Genomic DNA, 16,017 nt, shown 5'->3' with positions numbered 1-16,017 from the left:
GATTAATGTGATGGCTGAATCAACAACTCTGAGCTCTTTGAGATAAGGTTTGAAACAATCTGCCCAATGGGCAAGTACATATTTTTTGAAGTACAGCAACCCACCACTGATACACTGCTACAGCAGGAGGATTTAAGAAGCTGATTGCAGGAAATCCATGGTGCAGAGCAGAGGAGATGAAGCTTGGCTTATATTGGTTATGAGGATTTCTGGTCTTTTATGGATTTTGGTCGAGGCAAAATTTCTTACTTTCAATGTACCCTAAACCCACCCTTTTTTTTCATTTTTCAAAATAAGAGAGGATGAGGAAAAAAGCGTGATAAATCAAATTAATGACCAGCACAGAGCAACAGTGTGAAATAAAGAAGATAAATGATGAAATGTGGGAAGAAATGGTACAGAGAAAAACAAATGAAGGCGACAGCTGAAAAAATAAAAAAGGTGAGGGAGGAAGCTGGAGAACGACAGACCATTTTTCTACATAGGTGGCAACGAACATCAAAGCTCGACATGTCTCACCTTCTAGGATAAAGAGATAGGTAGATAGGGAGGGAGAGAGGGAGCGAGAGAGACAGAGAAAGGCAGAGGGAGAGCGGGGGAGATGGGTGGGCGGGAGGGGGCGGTGTCACCTTTCATCATGCCACTGTTGCCACCCTTGATACCTGTGGGAAGCTGCCAAAAGTGTGCGATTGTTGATTGTGGGTGTGTGTATGTGTGCGTGAGAGAGAGAGAGAAAGAGAGTGTTACTATGATGGAGAGATGAGGGGGTTCTAACCAAAAGTAGAATAAAAAATGTTACATAACATATTATGTCTACGCTCCCTCCATCATCAGTCCCGCTCCTTCTGATCTCACAAATCAGGTGCTGAGGTGCAATGACAGCAGTCGCCAGCAGGGGATGTAGATCAAAAGGGCAAACCTGCTGAGTGACAGTGGTGCGCATGCAATTAGGCCAAACCACAAACGCATTGGATGTGAAGCTGTAAAGCCTCTAATGATGAACTAGCTTTTCCAATTTACCATTGCTACTGTTCCATTAAAATCTCACAGGTCTTTTTTTTTTGTTCTATTCCACTGCAAGTTTACTTTCAGTTACGTTGTTTCATGTGTGTGGATTACACGACATTAACACGCATCAAAACCTCGTTTTCAAAATGTGCTTCAAACATTGGCCAGGTTCTCACATTTCCTGAAAAACACAGTGATACAAGATTTTCATGTGATGTTGCAGGCTCCGCCGTCATCCTCTCTGAGCCGCGGTGTGCAGTCTATCTGGGTCAACCTTCATTAAGAATTTAGCCACCAACAGTGAATCTAGGTGCAACATCTTGGAAAACTTGTAAAACCTGACAACAAAAGCCCCTTACCCACATCTCCCCCTGATGCCTCTGCTTGAGCAACAAGCAAAGTTGATTCGCTTGAATTTTAAATGCAACAGATGTTCCACTGTTGTTTTGTTTTTTTTGTTTTTTTTTTGTTATTTGCCAACTGTTACCGACAAATTCAGCTCTGCAATAATACTTTGCAGTGTGGGTTAACTTCTGTTCGTCTACGTGTCAGCTTGTATTGTGAAATTCATTTAGTTGTCAAAGCATCTAGTATTTTTATTTATTGCACTCAAAGATCTAACTTATTCTGAATTCCTTGAAGAGAGGAGCGGGTCACAGGGGACTTGAGAAATTGGTTCTTTACAAGAGATAGCCTGAATAATGATGTTGGTAACTAGTATCTGAACACAGTGGCCAACATCTTCTTGTGGAATCAATATCTCTGCTGAATCAATTGGAGGTTTAGCAGAGGTTTCCTGCTGCGTACCGAATCAGGAAAACAAATAAAGCTGAAAGACAGATGAGACAAGCATCAAGATTTAATGGATCTGTAGCCCAGTGCCAGGATAGCCAGACTCCAAAAACACTGGGAAGAAGAAAGGGATCAATAAAATTAAAAAGATAAAAAAAAAAATAAGATGGGAACCAAAAACTATTTTTAAAATAAAAGAACGAAGTGTATCAAACAAAATCTCTATTGAACACAAAATTATTCAGAACAGTTAATTTCCTGAGATACTAAGACTGGAAGATAAAATAATAACAGAAAATGATCAATAGAAAAAAAACTTTAAAAGTAACTGGTGGAAGTTAAAAGAAAACATGCAGCAATTAATGAACTGGTAGCCATGGTAACTCACCATACACCAGTAGGGTATAATGATCAGCAGCGCGTCCATAGTTGTTCTGGGCCTGGCACAAGTACGTCCCGTTGTGTGACTGGCTGAGACGGGAAATCTGGAGGGTGGGGCCAGAAATCTCTGCCCTCTCAGGTAAGGTGTCGTTAATCTTGGACCACTGAATGTTCCTGGGCCTGTTGGAAGCAGCAGGAGTGAGAGAGAGAGAGAGAGTTTAATGTTTGGTCATGCTGAAGCAATATGTTGATTCATTGATTGGCTGATTGGCTAATCTGAATTTGGGGAATTTATTCTTCTAATAATCAGTTAATTATTTCAGTCAATTGTCACACAAAAATACAAAACATTTGTTGGTTTCACCTTGGATTCACTGCTCTTCTCTGCTGTACATTTATTATATTATTTATCATATTTATATATCTGTTCGTTGGACAAAAACAATTTGATGACAGCATGTTGGATTTTAAGAAATATTTGCATTTTTCACTATTTTTTGACATTTTAGGGTTAGAGTTAGTGTTAAGTTGGGTAATCATAAAATAATTAACAGGTTAATAAATAATGAAAATGGTCATTACTTGCAGCCGTGATGTTTAAAATTTGAAACAAATGAAAATATAGGCCATACAGCCTCACACATCCATACACTGTCATACGTATAAATATAACACTATACAATTCCTGAAACAGTACAATGTTCAGTCTCTTATGTATGCCATTTAAATACGGTTCAATTTACACATATTATTACTTCTGTAACTCTACAACCATCAGTGTTGGGCAGTTACACATAAGCTACTCGGTACTGCGTTACAGTAATGTGATCACTTACTCAGTAAGAAGCAGTGCAAAGGATTACAGTTTGATCTTTAAAGTTATTCACCTCCGTTACTTTGACAATCTGGGGGTCGGCTGGTTTGCTGTCTTACTGGGAGTTTGGTTTAAGGTTGACACCTGTTTGGTTTTTGTGTGTTCAGTGGAGAGACTGTGTGTGGAGACATTTAGTCTCCACCAAAAGAGGAGAAATAGAACTCCTCTTTGTTTCACTATTTAGATGTTTTGTCTCTTTAAACGTACACACATTGGGGATCACAGGGTTGGTTGTCACCTTCGCTGACGATGTTATAAACAGTTGATACAGACATTTTCAGAAACGGGATCAGAGGTCACCTACAAGGACATCTCTGGAGTAAGAACTTTGACAATGCAGTGAAAGGACTTTTAATGTTTTTCATGTTACAATGTATATATTAAGCACTTTGCTGTTCCGCTTCTAGTATTTTACACAATGGGTTCATAATAAAACAATTACTAAGATTAAAAAGTATAAAGGGAGAGCTACAGTTTAAACAGATTTTTTCCGCTTAGCTATGTTGTAACATGTGGATGTTAGCATTACATTGGGGTTGGTTGTCATACGTAACAAATTATTGTTCTTTCTGTCGTTCTGTACATTGTTATATAAGGATAAAAATGCACTTGATATTTCCTTTTTTTTAATTCAGTGCGGGAAATGTGTTGGGTTGTTTCAATTAAATTAAACTTTTTCATTTCACAGATTCATTTATTTAATAATGCTTCCACTTTTTAAAACTTTCCTCATCAAAATAACAACCAACAACCAACCCCATAGTGTATGACAACCATCCCTGTTGTGGGTAAGCTTAATGAGAGTAAGGGCAATTCATTTCTACCTGACACTTTAGGCTCCCATTGCATATTGCAAAGTGGGACCACCAACCCCGTTCTCCCCTGCATGTACCTTGCTAACATTAGCTACAGGTAAGCTTGCATTCAGGAATGAGCTGGTTTTGTTCAGAACTGGAAGTCGGGTGACCCCCGCAGCTTCACTCTGACGACAGAACATGTAGACTGTATGCATCAAGCTGTTGACACTCAGTAAATACTTGGCTGCTCACATAATATCTTGTTTTCTATTTCTACACCTGTTTAATACAGAAGATGGGATGTGTGGGTGTGTAGGATTTGGATTGAGTAACAAAAGTAATGTAGGTTAACCATCGATTACATTTTCAAGTAACTCGCCAAATGCTGACAACTTACTGACAACTTCCTCTCTAACTAATACCACTGAGTAGACTTCTATTCGTCTTAATCACATTCTGTAAAACCTGAAGCGAAATGAGAAAATGAAAAGAGACAAGGTTCGAAGCACAGACACTGTGGGATGTTATAAAGAGACAGGTGAAAGAGGAGGGTAAAGGAGCCCACGGGGAAAGGATGACATGAGAAGAAAGTATAAAGGGAGTTTTGATAGGGAGCCAGTGGCAGCAGAGGCCTGCATCCTGACAAATAATGAGAGGATGGATAGTCAGAGGGCAGCCGTGGCGTGAAAGGGTTGGCAGGGAGGAGAGGGGAGGTAGATGAGAGAGAAATAATGTATCAGATGTGCAGAGTGGAGAAAAGACACAGGAGAAGAGACAGGAATAGAAAGAAAGAGTTACTACAGGTGGAGGAAGGACAGGGAGAAGAAGAGGTGGTGTGGTGGGAGATGACGGTAAGGAGCAGGCAGACAAAATGAATTGGTCATGAAAGACGAGCAGACAGCACACACAGGAGGTGCGAGGATTACAGAGACACCCTGGCAAACAGGGCTGCGAGTGTAAGTGTGTATGTGTGTCTGGCTGGGTGTCATGGCTCATGCCATCCTGGCCAGATTACAATCCTGACTCATCTGGGTTCTAATCCCTCAGGAAGTCTAATTGAACCTCTTTCTTGCTTAGTCACACACATACGCACAATCTCTCTCACTCCTACACACACTGAATCAGATCTCCCTCTGTTCCTCCCTGACACACACACACACACACACACACACACACACACACACACACACGTACTGTACACTCTTGTAGACTCTCACACATTTATTCCTTCAAACGCTAACACACAAATAAGCGGGCAATCAAGCAAAATGACAAGACATTGTTGCCATCTCTCCTCCTAATAACAGACAGACAATGAGTGTACCCCTTCACCGAAAGGAAGTGGCACATAATTGGTCATTAATGCTTAACAGGCAGTTAACAGGGCCAGGGAGCAAGCATGAGGGTGACAAGGGGACTGTAATGTGTGTGTGAGTGTGTGTGCAGTCCAGCGTGAGATGAGGGTCAGAGTCCACAGTGGCCTGCTGTCCCATCCTTCACTGTCACATACGCGGGCATGCATTACACACACACACACACAATCTCACACACGGCGTCCCCAGCCAGCCATTACAAAGCTTTAGTGGGGCTATAGCCAATGCACTTCTCAGCCAGTCCTCACAGTGGGATTTCACTAAAGTCATCGCACACTCACACAAACACACACGTTGGCTGCATGAAGCTTTACTGGGGAGCTTTAGTGGACTTGAGGCCCACAGACAGACGGACCATCTAGGGGAGGGTTTAAGAGCTTAAGACCCAATACCCTTCTGGAAAGTGCACAAAGGGCTGTGAACACACTAGAGAAAGGCTTTGTTTCAAAGCTGGCTCTTAAAAGTATTGACTGCTGATTGGGTTTGGTAGCCCTCACACAGAGAGTCACATTCAAGTTTATAACTTGTCCACATTTACTGTCTAGTATCCTTTTACACCCTCCTGGTAACCTCTCTGTCTCAAGTCTTAAGCTCTTTTCCTCTTTGGTCTCCCTGTAATAAAATATGGATCAGGTGGTTTTTATCTGTCCATCAAACATAAAATGTCAGTTGATATCACATATACCACTCTTTCTTTTTGATGAAACTCTTTGGCACTATGTTGTCATGAATACAACAAAATTCTGATTGGTTCAGTGATGGTGGTAATATGGTAATATTGTAAATATACATATACATACATATATATATATATATATATATATATATATATATATATATATATATATATATATATATATATATATATATATATATATATGATACCTCTGGTTTAACTGCAATCACAGTCCAAGCGATAATGTATTTGGTCTTGACTGGCCCAACAGGGGGCCTGCATCATTTTTGGGGGGCAGTATGTGTTCGTACTTAATGTCTATTTCCTAATAATTTCTTACAAAAGAGTTGATACAGAGCTGCTGTTCATTCCTAAGAATAGATCATAGGAAGAACAAAGAGATCTTACAGTAATTATGGGGATAATATTGAAGTTGATGCACTTGGTAATTATCTTGAGGTTTCCAAGAAAGAACCCTGGAATTACATGGGATAGCAATTATAAAGAAAGAGGTCAACTTAGTGTTCATTTCAACAATACATATTAAAGAGAAAAATGAATGCATCAGACAAACAGAGAGGGTAAAGAGCTCTTGTGTCCATTCTGTTATTTTAGGCTACTCAGGGGAGAAGCTGTCCTCCATTTTTCTTTAATTTTCTTTTCTTTCCTTATATTGGGGGCTGATAAAGCACGTATGTTACAAGATGTAAAGTAATTCCTTGGAAAATAAACAGTAATATATTTTACTCTCTCTCTCTCTCTCTCTGCTGTGAGAGAAGCTTAACTGGAGCAGGTGGATGTTACTCAAAGATATTTACACAATAGCTGTAAAGAACAAAGAGATTTTCTGTGCATGGTGGATAGTAATTACCTGGAAAATGAACAGAAATATATTTCAAGAAAGCTGTCTGTGTGATATTCACAGATCACCCACAGTTTCTGATTCATCGCTGTAGCCCACAATTCAAACTTCAGGCAAACAACCTTTTGGGACAACAGCTCATTGCTGTATTTGTGTGTGTTCGCTTGTGTGTTTATGGTCTCAAAAACAGTTTAAAATATTCCAAACGTATGTTATTATTATTATTGTTTTGATATATTTGATATATTTTCATTTAATTCATTTTTAAAAATTCTAACATTACCAGATACTTATCAACCTCATCAATTTAACTGCGTAGCTACTCTTTATAGTCTGTGGTCGCAGTGATGATGACCTTTGGCTTTGACTTATGCAATCATTCCAGGTCACTGAATTCAAACTTATTCTACATTTTCATGTGTAGAATAATTAATCAAGGTGCTCTGGACTCAAAGGTCCCATATGGTAGAGAGTGAAATTTCCATTTCCTTATTTTGATTATTAAACAGGTCTACGTACTTTATAAATATTGCGAAAGTATCAAAGCGCTCAATCCACAGCACACAGCTGGAAACTGCCTTAAAACGAGCTCTGAAAAAAGCTAAAAGGACCTCTGTAACTTTGTGATGTCACAACGAAACAGTTCCCCCCCTCAGATATGCCCACAGCACGGCTCACCTGGACCCACCGTTAAACCTTTTTTTTTTTCCTGTCATTTTGCTTTATTAACAACACAACACCAAGCCGTCATTCTGTCACTGAGCTAGCAGCTACAAGACCGAAAAATGTGCATGCACGATCACACATAAAACGCCTGGTTGTTGCTGGAGCTCCAGAGAGAAGCCTGAGGGAGGATATGCATAACTACACTGAGATGGTTTTTGGTTCTTCAAACCACAAATATATATTTTATGGATAGCAACTTCAAATAAAACACCGGGAAAGTGTGACATATGGGACCTTTAAGAGTAAAGACAGAAAAACTTTAGCCTCCAAACAGCCTGGCAGAATGAAAGCAGAGCCCTGTAGGCACCACTGTTTGGTGATGCTAGGACCTAAACATTGTTCTCACAGCAGCTCAAAACACTTCCCCCAGACTGTTTCAACATGAGTATTTGCTTTCTCATAATATCATTTTCTGAAATTTTGTGTTTGTAAGGGTTGACATTGAACTTGGCAACCTCCTGCATGTCCCAATCAATCAAAAGCTTCCTGTGCATCCTTAAGCTGATTTGTCAAGGCTCATTGCAGCTTTTCGAGCTCAGACACTTTGTTGAGACAAACCTTTCATACTCTGTGAGTATTTTGTCATGAATTCATTATAGAATGACAGAACATGCCTAAACTTACCCGCAATGACAAACCAAAAACAGCTTCACAAGCAGCATTTTGTAGCAGCTGGTAAATACCCCTGTGTTATATCTTGTGGAAGCTTCATCTATGATTCCACGTCTTATTCAAATACATCTTTGAAGAGTGATGAATACAAGAAGCCATCATACCTCCTTAAACTGTGAATCCAAACATTCTTTCTATTAGAAAAACAAGCTGTCATTCACATATTTTTCACAAGGCAGACAACACCAACACAGAACGATTTAGAACATGTAGACACACACACAGACTTACAGAGGGTTCCCAGTGACGGAGCAGGTGAGGGTAAGCGAGTCGCCCTCTCGCAAAATGCCAGAAGGAGGAACAATTCTCACTGTGGGTGCAACTGTAGAGAAAGAAAAGGAAAGCAGGGGAGGTAGATAAATGAGTGTGTGACAGCGAAAAAAAGAAAAGCACAATAGGAAACAAAATAGATTCAAATGATCAAAATGGAGCAACAATCATAGAAGACAGGGAAAAAAAAACCAGGAGAGAGAGGTAACAAGAGAAGGAACAAAAAGGAGGAACAAGGGAGCAGTGAGTAAGTGACAGGAGGTAGGGTCTTTAACATCTGTTTCCAAGGCAACCAGCCGACAATCCCACGGCTGAGACACCTGTTATCATAAGCAGCCCACCGTTCAAGCAGCTGCTATACTGCACTTACTTCAGTAACAGAGAGATGGGGAGCCAAATGCACACTGACAGTTGGTCATTACTGCCAGCTCAGTGGCTGGAGGAACCCAGCAGCAGGTAGATTGACAAAACTGTTGAATATGAATCATTCTGATCTATCAACAAACATTAATATACATGTGGTAAATGAAATGTACTGAGAGACCGGTGCAGGAGTACTTGCTGAACATGAATCACATCAGCAAATAATTACACAGGCCGGTGAAATGTTTGACTATTCAAACTTAATGATATATCGTCAGATAAGAATCATATTGGACTGTCAGCAATACTGATATGGGAACACAAATGGAGTAATTGACTATTGGCTGAGTTGTTGAACAGCATCACTGCATCTGTTTTCATGGAATATAAATAGTATTGATGTATCATATATTCACTGAAATCTGATACCATTCAGTGCCTTTAATGTCAGTTGATGTGTTCCTGATTTTTTCTAATTTCTATAAAGAATTTGTAAACACAATAACAGAAATAAATAGCATTATCAAAGAGTAATTCAACTGAATTGTTCTTCCTCACATAAAAAAAGACAGAAATGTCAAAAACACAGAAATAGGAGCAAACTTTATGTGCTTAATAGATATTAAATGATGACTTTTATACTTCTCCAAGAAGACTCTGAATTATAGATATTTTAAGCATTAATCCTATTGAACCATCTACAAATGTGAAAATATTGAGAATCCAGCTTAAAGTAAGAACATGCTTCTATTTGAACTTGTTGCCCTGAGTTGACATTAGGCTTAAGCCAATTATAAATTATAAAATCTTTCTCTACTCTCTGCTTATGCCTTCCTCAAACAGACATATGTGCGGAGATTTTAGAGCGTACTAACTTGTGCGAATGAGCAAGCAAAGATCAATCAGTCCCAGAAAAAGTATTGGGATCATTGCACATACTAATGTGACTCAGGTTTTCTCCGCTGAGGCAGGGTTAGCTCCTTAAACCTCAGGACAAGACCCTTACGTGGCCACAGGCCGATTTCTGTCCGCTCTCTGCATGATAAGGTTTGTATGTATTAGGTTTTAATGAGAGCAGGTCTCATACAGGGCAGCTCTGAGTATCACCCCTGGACTGAAAATCCTGAACTGTGTATAAATGAGCATCATTCTCAAATGAGATAGCCAACATTTGGAAAATGACAATGACCCTGACAAAATTATTGCTGGTGTTCAAGTAAAATGAATAATGCTAAAGCTTAAATGACAGCAATACAGATGGGATAACATGTGCTCTTGAACCTTATGTTAGTTCATTTGTCTCAAAGATGGCTAGAAGGCACTTCAATATAAAATGTTGACACGCACATACTTGGCCTGAAAGAGAGACTTACAATACACATCCAGGCGGTAGTGCCGAAGCCTCCTCTGTGTGCCCAGTGCTGGGTGGAACGCCTCGCAGCTCAGTGCCGCCCCATTGTCTTTCCTTTCTACTGGGATCCGGATGGTGCTGGAGACACTGAACGTCTTCCCATTGTCCTGCTGGGATACCACACCTGGAGAGAAGCAGAGAGAACAGAGGGGATGAGATGATGGAGGGAAAGAAGAGTAAAGCGGTGGCCAAGAAACAAGACAGCAGCCAATACATGTCTGATCTTCCCTTTTTCCCTGCTGTCACATCACACCTGTGGTGGGATCCTTCTAGAAGAGAGCATAGAGGAGGATAGATGAAATGAGAAGACGGGGAGGAGGAAGAAGAAGTTAGAAACTGATGAATGAGCTGTTTAGAGCAGCAGCAGGTACCTGTAGAGGACAAAATAAGAGAGGGGGAGAGAGAGAGAAGTGAAAGCAATTTGCATCTATATTTCATGGCAATTATGAGCAGCAGAACTGTTTGTTTGCAGATGGTAAATCAACTGAATGTTTTGTGTGAGTGAAAGAAAGCGAGACAGAGATGGAGGAGAGAGAGAGGGATAAAAGAGAGAGAATATGCATAACCGAATTGAGATTTTAACTGAGCCAGACATGGGGAGAGAGAGGGGTGTCGAAGGAACAGGGTGAGAGAAGAAAGGCAAAGGAAAGAGGGACCCTGAGACAGAAAGAGAGGGCAGCAAAACGGGCATGATGGCGAGACGAGCCGAGACATGAAAGAGGATGATAAGAGTGCCAAGCCAGATGCGGAGTGGAATAAAAATGCGAGAAGAGAGGAGGAGGACAGACAGAAGGAGGGAGGAGGAACAGCAGGGCCAAACTAACGGGACTTGACATGGTCACGTATTGGGAGTTTGAGCTTGTTGAGGCAGAATACAACAATATTACTTATATCGTGCTGAGTTTTCAATTATTGCCAGCGAGCAAATGAAAGCAGGCCCAATCGAAGCGTGAGAGAGGACAGCGGTGGGTGCAGATGAGCGGGAATAAGCGAGCAGTGGGAAGATAGTGTCGTAATTAAAGAGTGCTTTCCCATATCTATTGGGATCTGCTTCTAACCTCTAGTGTCACAGTTCATTTAACTCAGGGCCAAAAGAAAGGGGAGGACAGGAGACTGAAGGAGAAAAGCAGAGACAAGGAGAGAGGAGGAAACAAGAGAAGCATGAGGAAAGTATAGAGAGACAAAGGTGCTGTCTCTCTGACTCTTAAAGCAACCAATAACCAAGCTGAGGAGCATCACATCTTTGTCACCAGTGGAATTTAAGTAAAAAAAAAAAATGAAAGGGAGAAAGGATGAAAGGAAAAGGAAGGAGTAAAGGGGAAGGACTGAGAGAGGGGAGATGGAATGATGGTGACAAGCGTGCGCTGACATAGAAAAGGGGAAGAGACTGGATGAAAGAGTCGCTGAGTGTCAGACGAAAATAGAAAGTAAGCGAGACGATGGCTGACATGAAGTTTGAAAGGGAAAACATTGCTTAATGCATGTCCCAAAAACTGATGACACCAGATTATCCCACATTATGTCACCTGGTCTGTGTGGGTTATTTGAAGGCACTGAGTATGAACGACAATATTTATCAAAGAAAAAAAAAAAAGAGATAAATTAAATCAAAAGAAATAGCCACAAGCCTCAGTGAGAGGTACTTGGCCTAACTTAGTCTCCAAGTTTCCTTTTATTTTTGCTCAGTCAACTGAACAAGGTTTTTGAGGAATTCAAATCACAATGTAACATTATACACAAATGCTGATTTAATGGCGGAGGTTATACAGACTGGAAGCATTAGAAAGATAGGTCTCAGATGTATTATTGAGTGAAATGCCTCTTTAGCTGCAAGCTGAGGGAGACAGCGGGTTATAATGGAGGATAGATCAAGGTAACAGACTGATGGATGCCTCATAGATTTATCGGAAGCAAAGAAGAAGGGAGAGTTAGAGGATGGTGGAATTAAAAAATGTCTCTTCATGTGTGTGTGGAAGAAGGGCAGAGTGAGAAAAGCAGAAAATCTGGTATATAGCATCTGTGCTTTCCTGCAATCGGGTACTTGTCAGATTATGTGCAAATCAAGGTTATTTGACTTTAATTTCCGAGAGAGCACAGGGAGAGAGATATGCAGAGAGCTGGAGATATGTATCTGTTTTAGTAGTGAAATATTTTGACTAATGGACATCTTGGAAGGACAGAAAAGCACTAAAATCTTTCTAGTACTTGCTGGTGATGTCTGTATTCTCAACACATAAATTGACACACAGATATAGTCTATACTTTTTCTGTGAACTTTAAACTTTTCTCGAAGGAATGGAAACAGGAACTTATTACTGTTCAGATCTCAAAAAGTGTGTTTGATCATTTGAAACTTGACGATTGGCTCTAAATACAGCAAAGAACAGTTGATCAAAATCAAGGAAACAGGAGGAGGAGGAGATAGATTTGGCAGCTCTGCAGGCAAAACCTTCATTCTCTCCATCCATTAATCCATCCATCAATCCCTACCTGTTTCCATCAAGTAATCCATCTCCCATTCCCTCTGTCAACCAATCAATCACCAATCCATTCATCCTTCTTTTATTCAGCACTCAATCTTTGGTATCATCCACCCATTTCATGTCACCTGCCCTATATTACCTCATTAATTTCCTCATTTATCCCCCACAATCATCTAACCATCCATCAGTCCATCTGTCAGCCATATCCTGGTACCTGGTATTTCTCGGCCATTACGCATCCAGCGCAGGGTGGCAGCTGGCTTGCTGCGTGGCGACACACAGGTGAGCTCCACCTCACCGCCCTCCACGGCCTCCTGCTTCACCTCCACCGTGGGTATCTCTGGCGGCACCAAAACAGAAAGCGTCGCCACCTGGTGGTGCGTGGCGTCCGTGTAGAGCTGGCAGAAGTAGCCTCCCTCGTCAAACACGCTGACGTTGGTCAACGTGATGCGCACCAGCCGTGGCGTGAAGAGCACCATCTGGAAACGGTCGTCCTTCAGTGCTGGAAGTGGGCGAGGATAATGGAGAGGGTGGAAGTGGGATGAAGGGGGTACGGAAGTGAGACAGCATGGGTTGGGGTTGTTGAGGAGGAGGGGAGTGGTGAGAGGAAGCGGAGGTGTGACGGGAGGAAGAGGAGATGGCAGTGAGAGAGAAGGTGGGGGGTAAGTGACAGAAAGAGTGGCAAGGAGACAAGGAGACAAGAAGAGGGAAGGTGAGTTCATCTGTCATTGGTAGAGTAAAACCATAATCATCTCCCTGTATTGTGATAGAAATTTAAATAGCTGCTAAACATTGTGTTCATGTAAAAAAAAAAAAAAAAAGAATGACGGTACAAAGGGAAAACAAGAAACAAGAACTTCTTCAAACGTTTTTTGCTCTGGGTTAGTGTGTAATTAATTCATTTTTTTTCTCCAAATGATTTACAGACAGACAGAGTTTTAAGAACTGTTTTTACCCCCCCGCCCCCTTGCCTTATTTTGAAGTTGTTTGTAGATGAGAAGCCCCCCAGGGAACTGTTTGGTAAAGTCACTCGTTTAGGAGGCTGCAGATTTTCCACAAGGGGGGGCTATTAACTTCACTTCTTCACTTGACTTCATTAACTTTATTATCCTGTCTTTTTGTTTTCCTGGCACTCTCAGTATCTGACATCACTGTATCGTTTTCTGTTTCTGGAGCACTTAGTACTTTGACCAAAATTAAATCCCACTGATGTAATTTTCAGTCAACATTGCCCATTTTTGGCACAGTAAGATGACATCTCATTCTTAATACCTGTTCTGTTGGCTTGGCTGCAACAATCACTCACTCCATAATGCACAAAGGAGGAAGAAGTGCTCCAATTGGCCTGGTCCTCTTTCCAACCAGAGCAACAGCCTTCAATGACCATAACACTGGACCTCCCATTTGAATTGCCAAAACAAAAAAGTTGTAGCTGATTGTAACCAGGATGGTGCACTCCTGCACCATTAAAGCTAAGTAAAGTAATAGCAGTTCAGACCTGTACACTGATGTTGCCACTTGCAGACCAAGAAAGTGACGGATGCTGCAATTGCTTGCACTTTTATTGCAGATAAAGGTGAAAGTTAGATTCAAACTACAAATCTGAAAGTGCTTTGGGCTGTAGCTCTGCAGTTGAATGACATTGGTCGGGAATGGTTGCAGGTACTTCACATAAATAACAAGAAGTATCCTTGTTAATTAATATTTAGAATGTATTACATTTTTTTCCATGTGTATATTTGAAAATATAGTATATTTACCTCTTTGCAGGCAGTAATTGGCACGTACATCAAATAGCACACGAGAAGCAAGTTGCATGACATTTTTAACTTTGCTATCACTTATTTCTTAGCCTAAAGATAGTATGCTCTGTATTAGCAAACAGTCAGTTCTATCTCCCACAGTCTGGTACAAGAGTAGAGTTTTCACCGCTTTCTAATTTGTGATGTCACTCCCATGGACGGCTCTGCAGAGGAAAAATCGCAAAAGCATGGGAGAAATAGTGGCTGTGACAGCACCCCGGACGATTTTCTGCTCTGGAATTGATAGTGCTGCTAAATCTAAAGCTTTGATATAGAAAGTTCAGAAAGAGTTTGCAAAGTCAGTCTCGATGGAGCAGCTCTGGGCTGTACATTGATACAACATAACAGATGTCTTGCTTCTTTCATTTCCAGCTTTGAGGGAGAGTGTTGTTCATTTTGCCAAGCACTGATTGGACTATCCTAAACTAGAATGTGTTCATTCATTCTCTTTGCTTTGCTTTATTCCTCTGTAAGTCCATTTCTAATTAGTGTCCGTCAGTTTCATTGTTCATCTTATGAGGTTTTAAAAATTATTGTTTTACTTGCGGTGATGCACTTGCTAACTCTTTTGAAAAGTGCTATACAAAAAAAGCTTATTGCAAAACCAAAATTTGTTTTAGGAGAGCTATTAAAACTGAGTGGTGCTGTCCTTTCACTCAGTGAGAGACAGACTAAATACTACAGTTGTACACAGTGTAAACGCTGCAATTAAGACTATGGAAAATTACCAAAGATTGAAAAGGAGAAGTAAAAACACATAAGCTTTCTAAACGCTTAATTCTATAGCCAGTCCTGAAGCCTGTACAAATGAGCTACAATTGCAAACCCTGTAATGCACAAAGGAGAAAGAAAAGAAAGGACAGTGGCGAGGAGGACGATAAAATGTGAACATGCAACAATTCTACTTTTGTTACTGAAGAAAGAATAGAATCAATAGCGAGAAAAATGCTGATAATAACAAATAACGCTAATAACAGTCTGTGGGTGACAGTGGCTCGATGCCCATAGATTCTCATAAATACCTTTGAGACTCACTTTGTATTGAATTGACTGTGAAACCTCTCCCTCGTTCCCCATCTCTATTTTATTCTGTCCCTCTCCTCACTCCTTTGTGTTGGCTTTGGCTCACGGAGGGAACAGCAGACACTTCCCTGATGTAACACCCGGCCATCTCCCAGGATAATTCATCACAACACAGACACTACAGTATAGATATTGGCTTTGTGCGTGTGTGCACGTGTACGTGTGTGCAAGAGAGAGTGGAGGAGGAAGAAAGAAGGCAAGAAATAGACTAATATAGATACATAATGCGGCAGCCGGGAAAAATAATATGGATAGAGACGGAAATCCACAGGAGACTGAGCGAGAGCGGCCTGCAGCGATGGAGTTAGTCCACTCTTCCTGGAAGTACACCACACTAATCTCTCCACCCCACCCCCAAAATCTCCCCTCCGCCGGATGGCAGCGAGAGCATTGTTGGAGAGCTATTCCCTCCAGATAGGTAAATCTTTTTTCCCCTCTCTGCAC

The 16,017-nt window shown here is 40.9% G+C and overlaps 2 protein-coding genes across 25 annotated transcripts in view; both read right to left on the bottom strand.

Moving 5' to 3' along the window:
* The window catches only part of rps19 (ribosomal protein S19), a 249,818-nt gene that overhangs the window by 23,943 nt on the left and 209,858 nt on the right, over nt 1–16,017 (bottom strand). The gene's annotated exons all lie outside the window — the stretch shown is intronic.
* Nucleotides 1–16,017, bottom strand: part of cadm4 (cell adhesion molecule 4) — a 144,438-nt gene that overhangs the window by 11,369 nt on the left and 117,052 nt on the right. For all 7 annotated transcript variants that reach the window (XM_071468598.1, XM_071468601.1, XM_071468604.1 and 4 more), the window contains exons 3-6: nt 12,903–13,190; nt 10,168–10,329; nt 8,393–8,483; nt 2,189–2,361 (exon numbers count right to left, since the gene is read on the bottom strand). In XM_071468598.1, the coding sequence (XP_071324699.1) occupies nt 2,189–2,361; nt 8,393–8,483; nt 10,168–10,329; nt 12,903–13,190 (714 nt within the window). The remainder of the gene's footprint in view (nt 1–2,188; nt 2,362–8,392; nt 8,484–10,167; nt 10,330–12,902; nt 13,191–16,017) is intronic.

This window comes from Trachinotus anak, unplaced genomic scaffold (assembly GCF_046630095.1).
Source record: "Trachinotus anak isolate AG129_WGS33_773 ecotype Australia unplaced genomic scaffold, CSIRO_AGI_Tana_v1 ptg000032l, whole genome shotgun sequence".
NCBI classification, from domain to species: Eukaryota; Metazoa; Chordata; class Actinopteri; order Carangiformes; family Carangidae; genus Trachinotus; species Trachinotus anak.
Note: the sequence above shows the minus strand (reverse complement) of the source record. Positions and strands in the feature narration are given on the sequence as shown.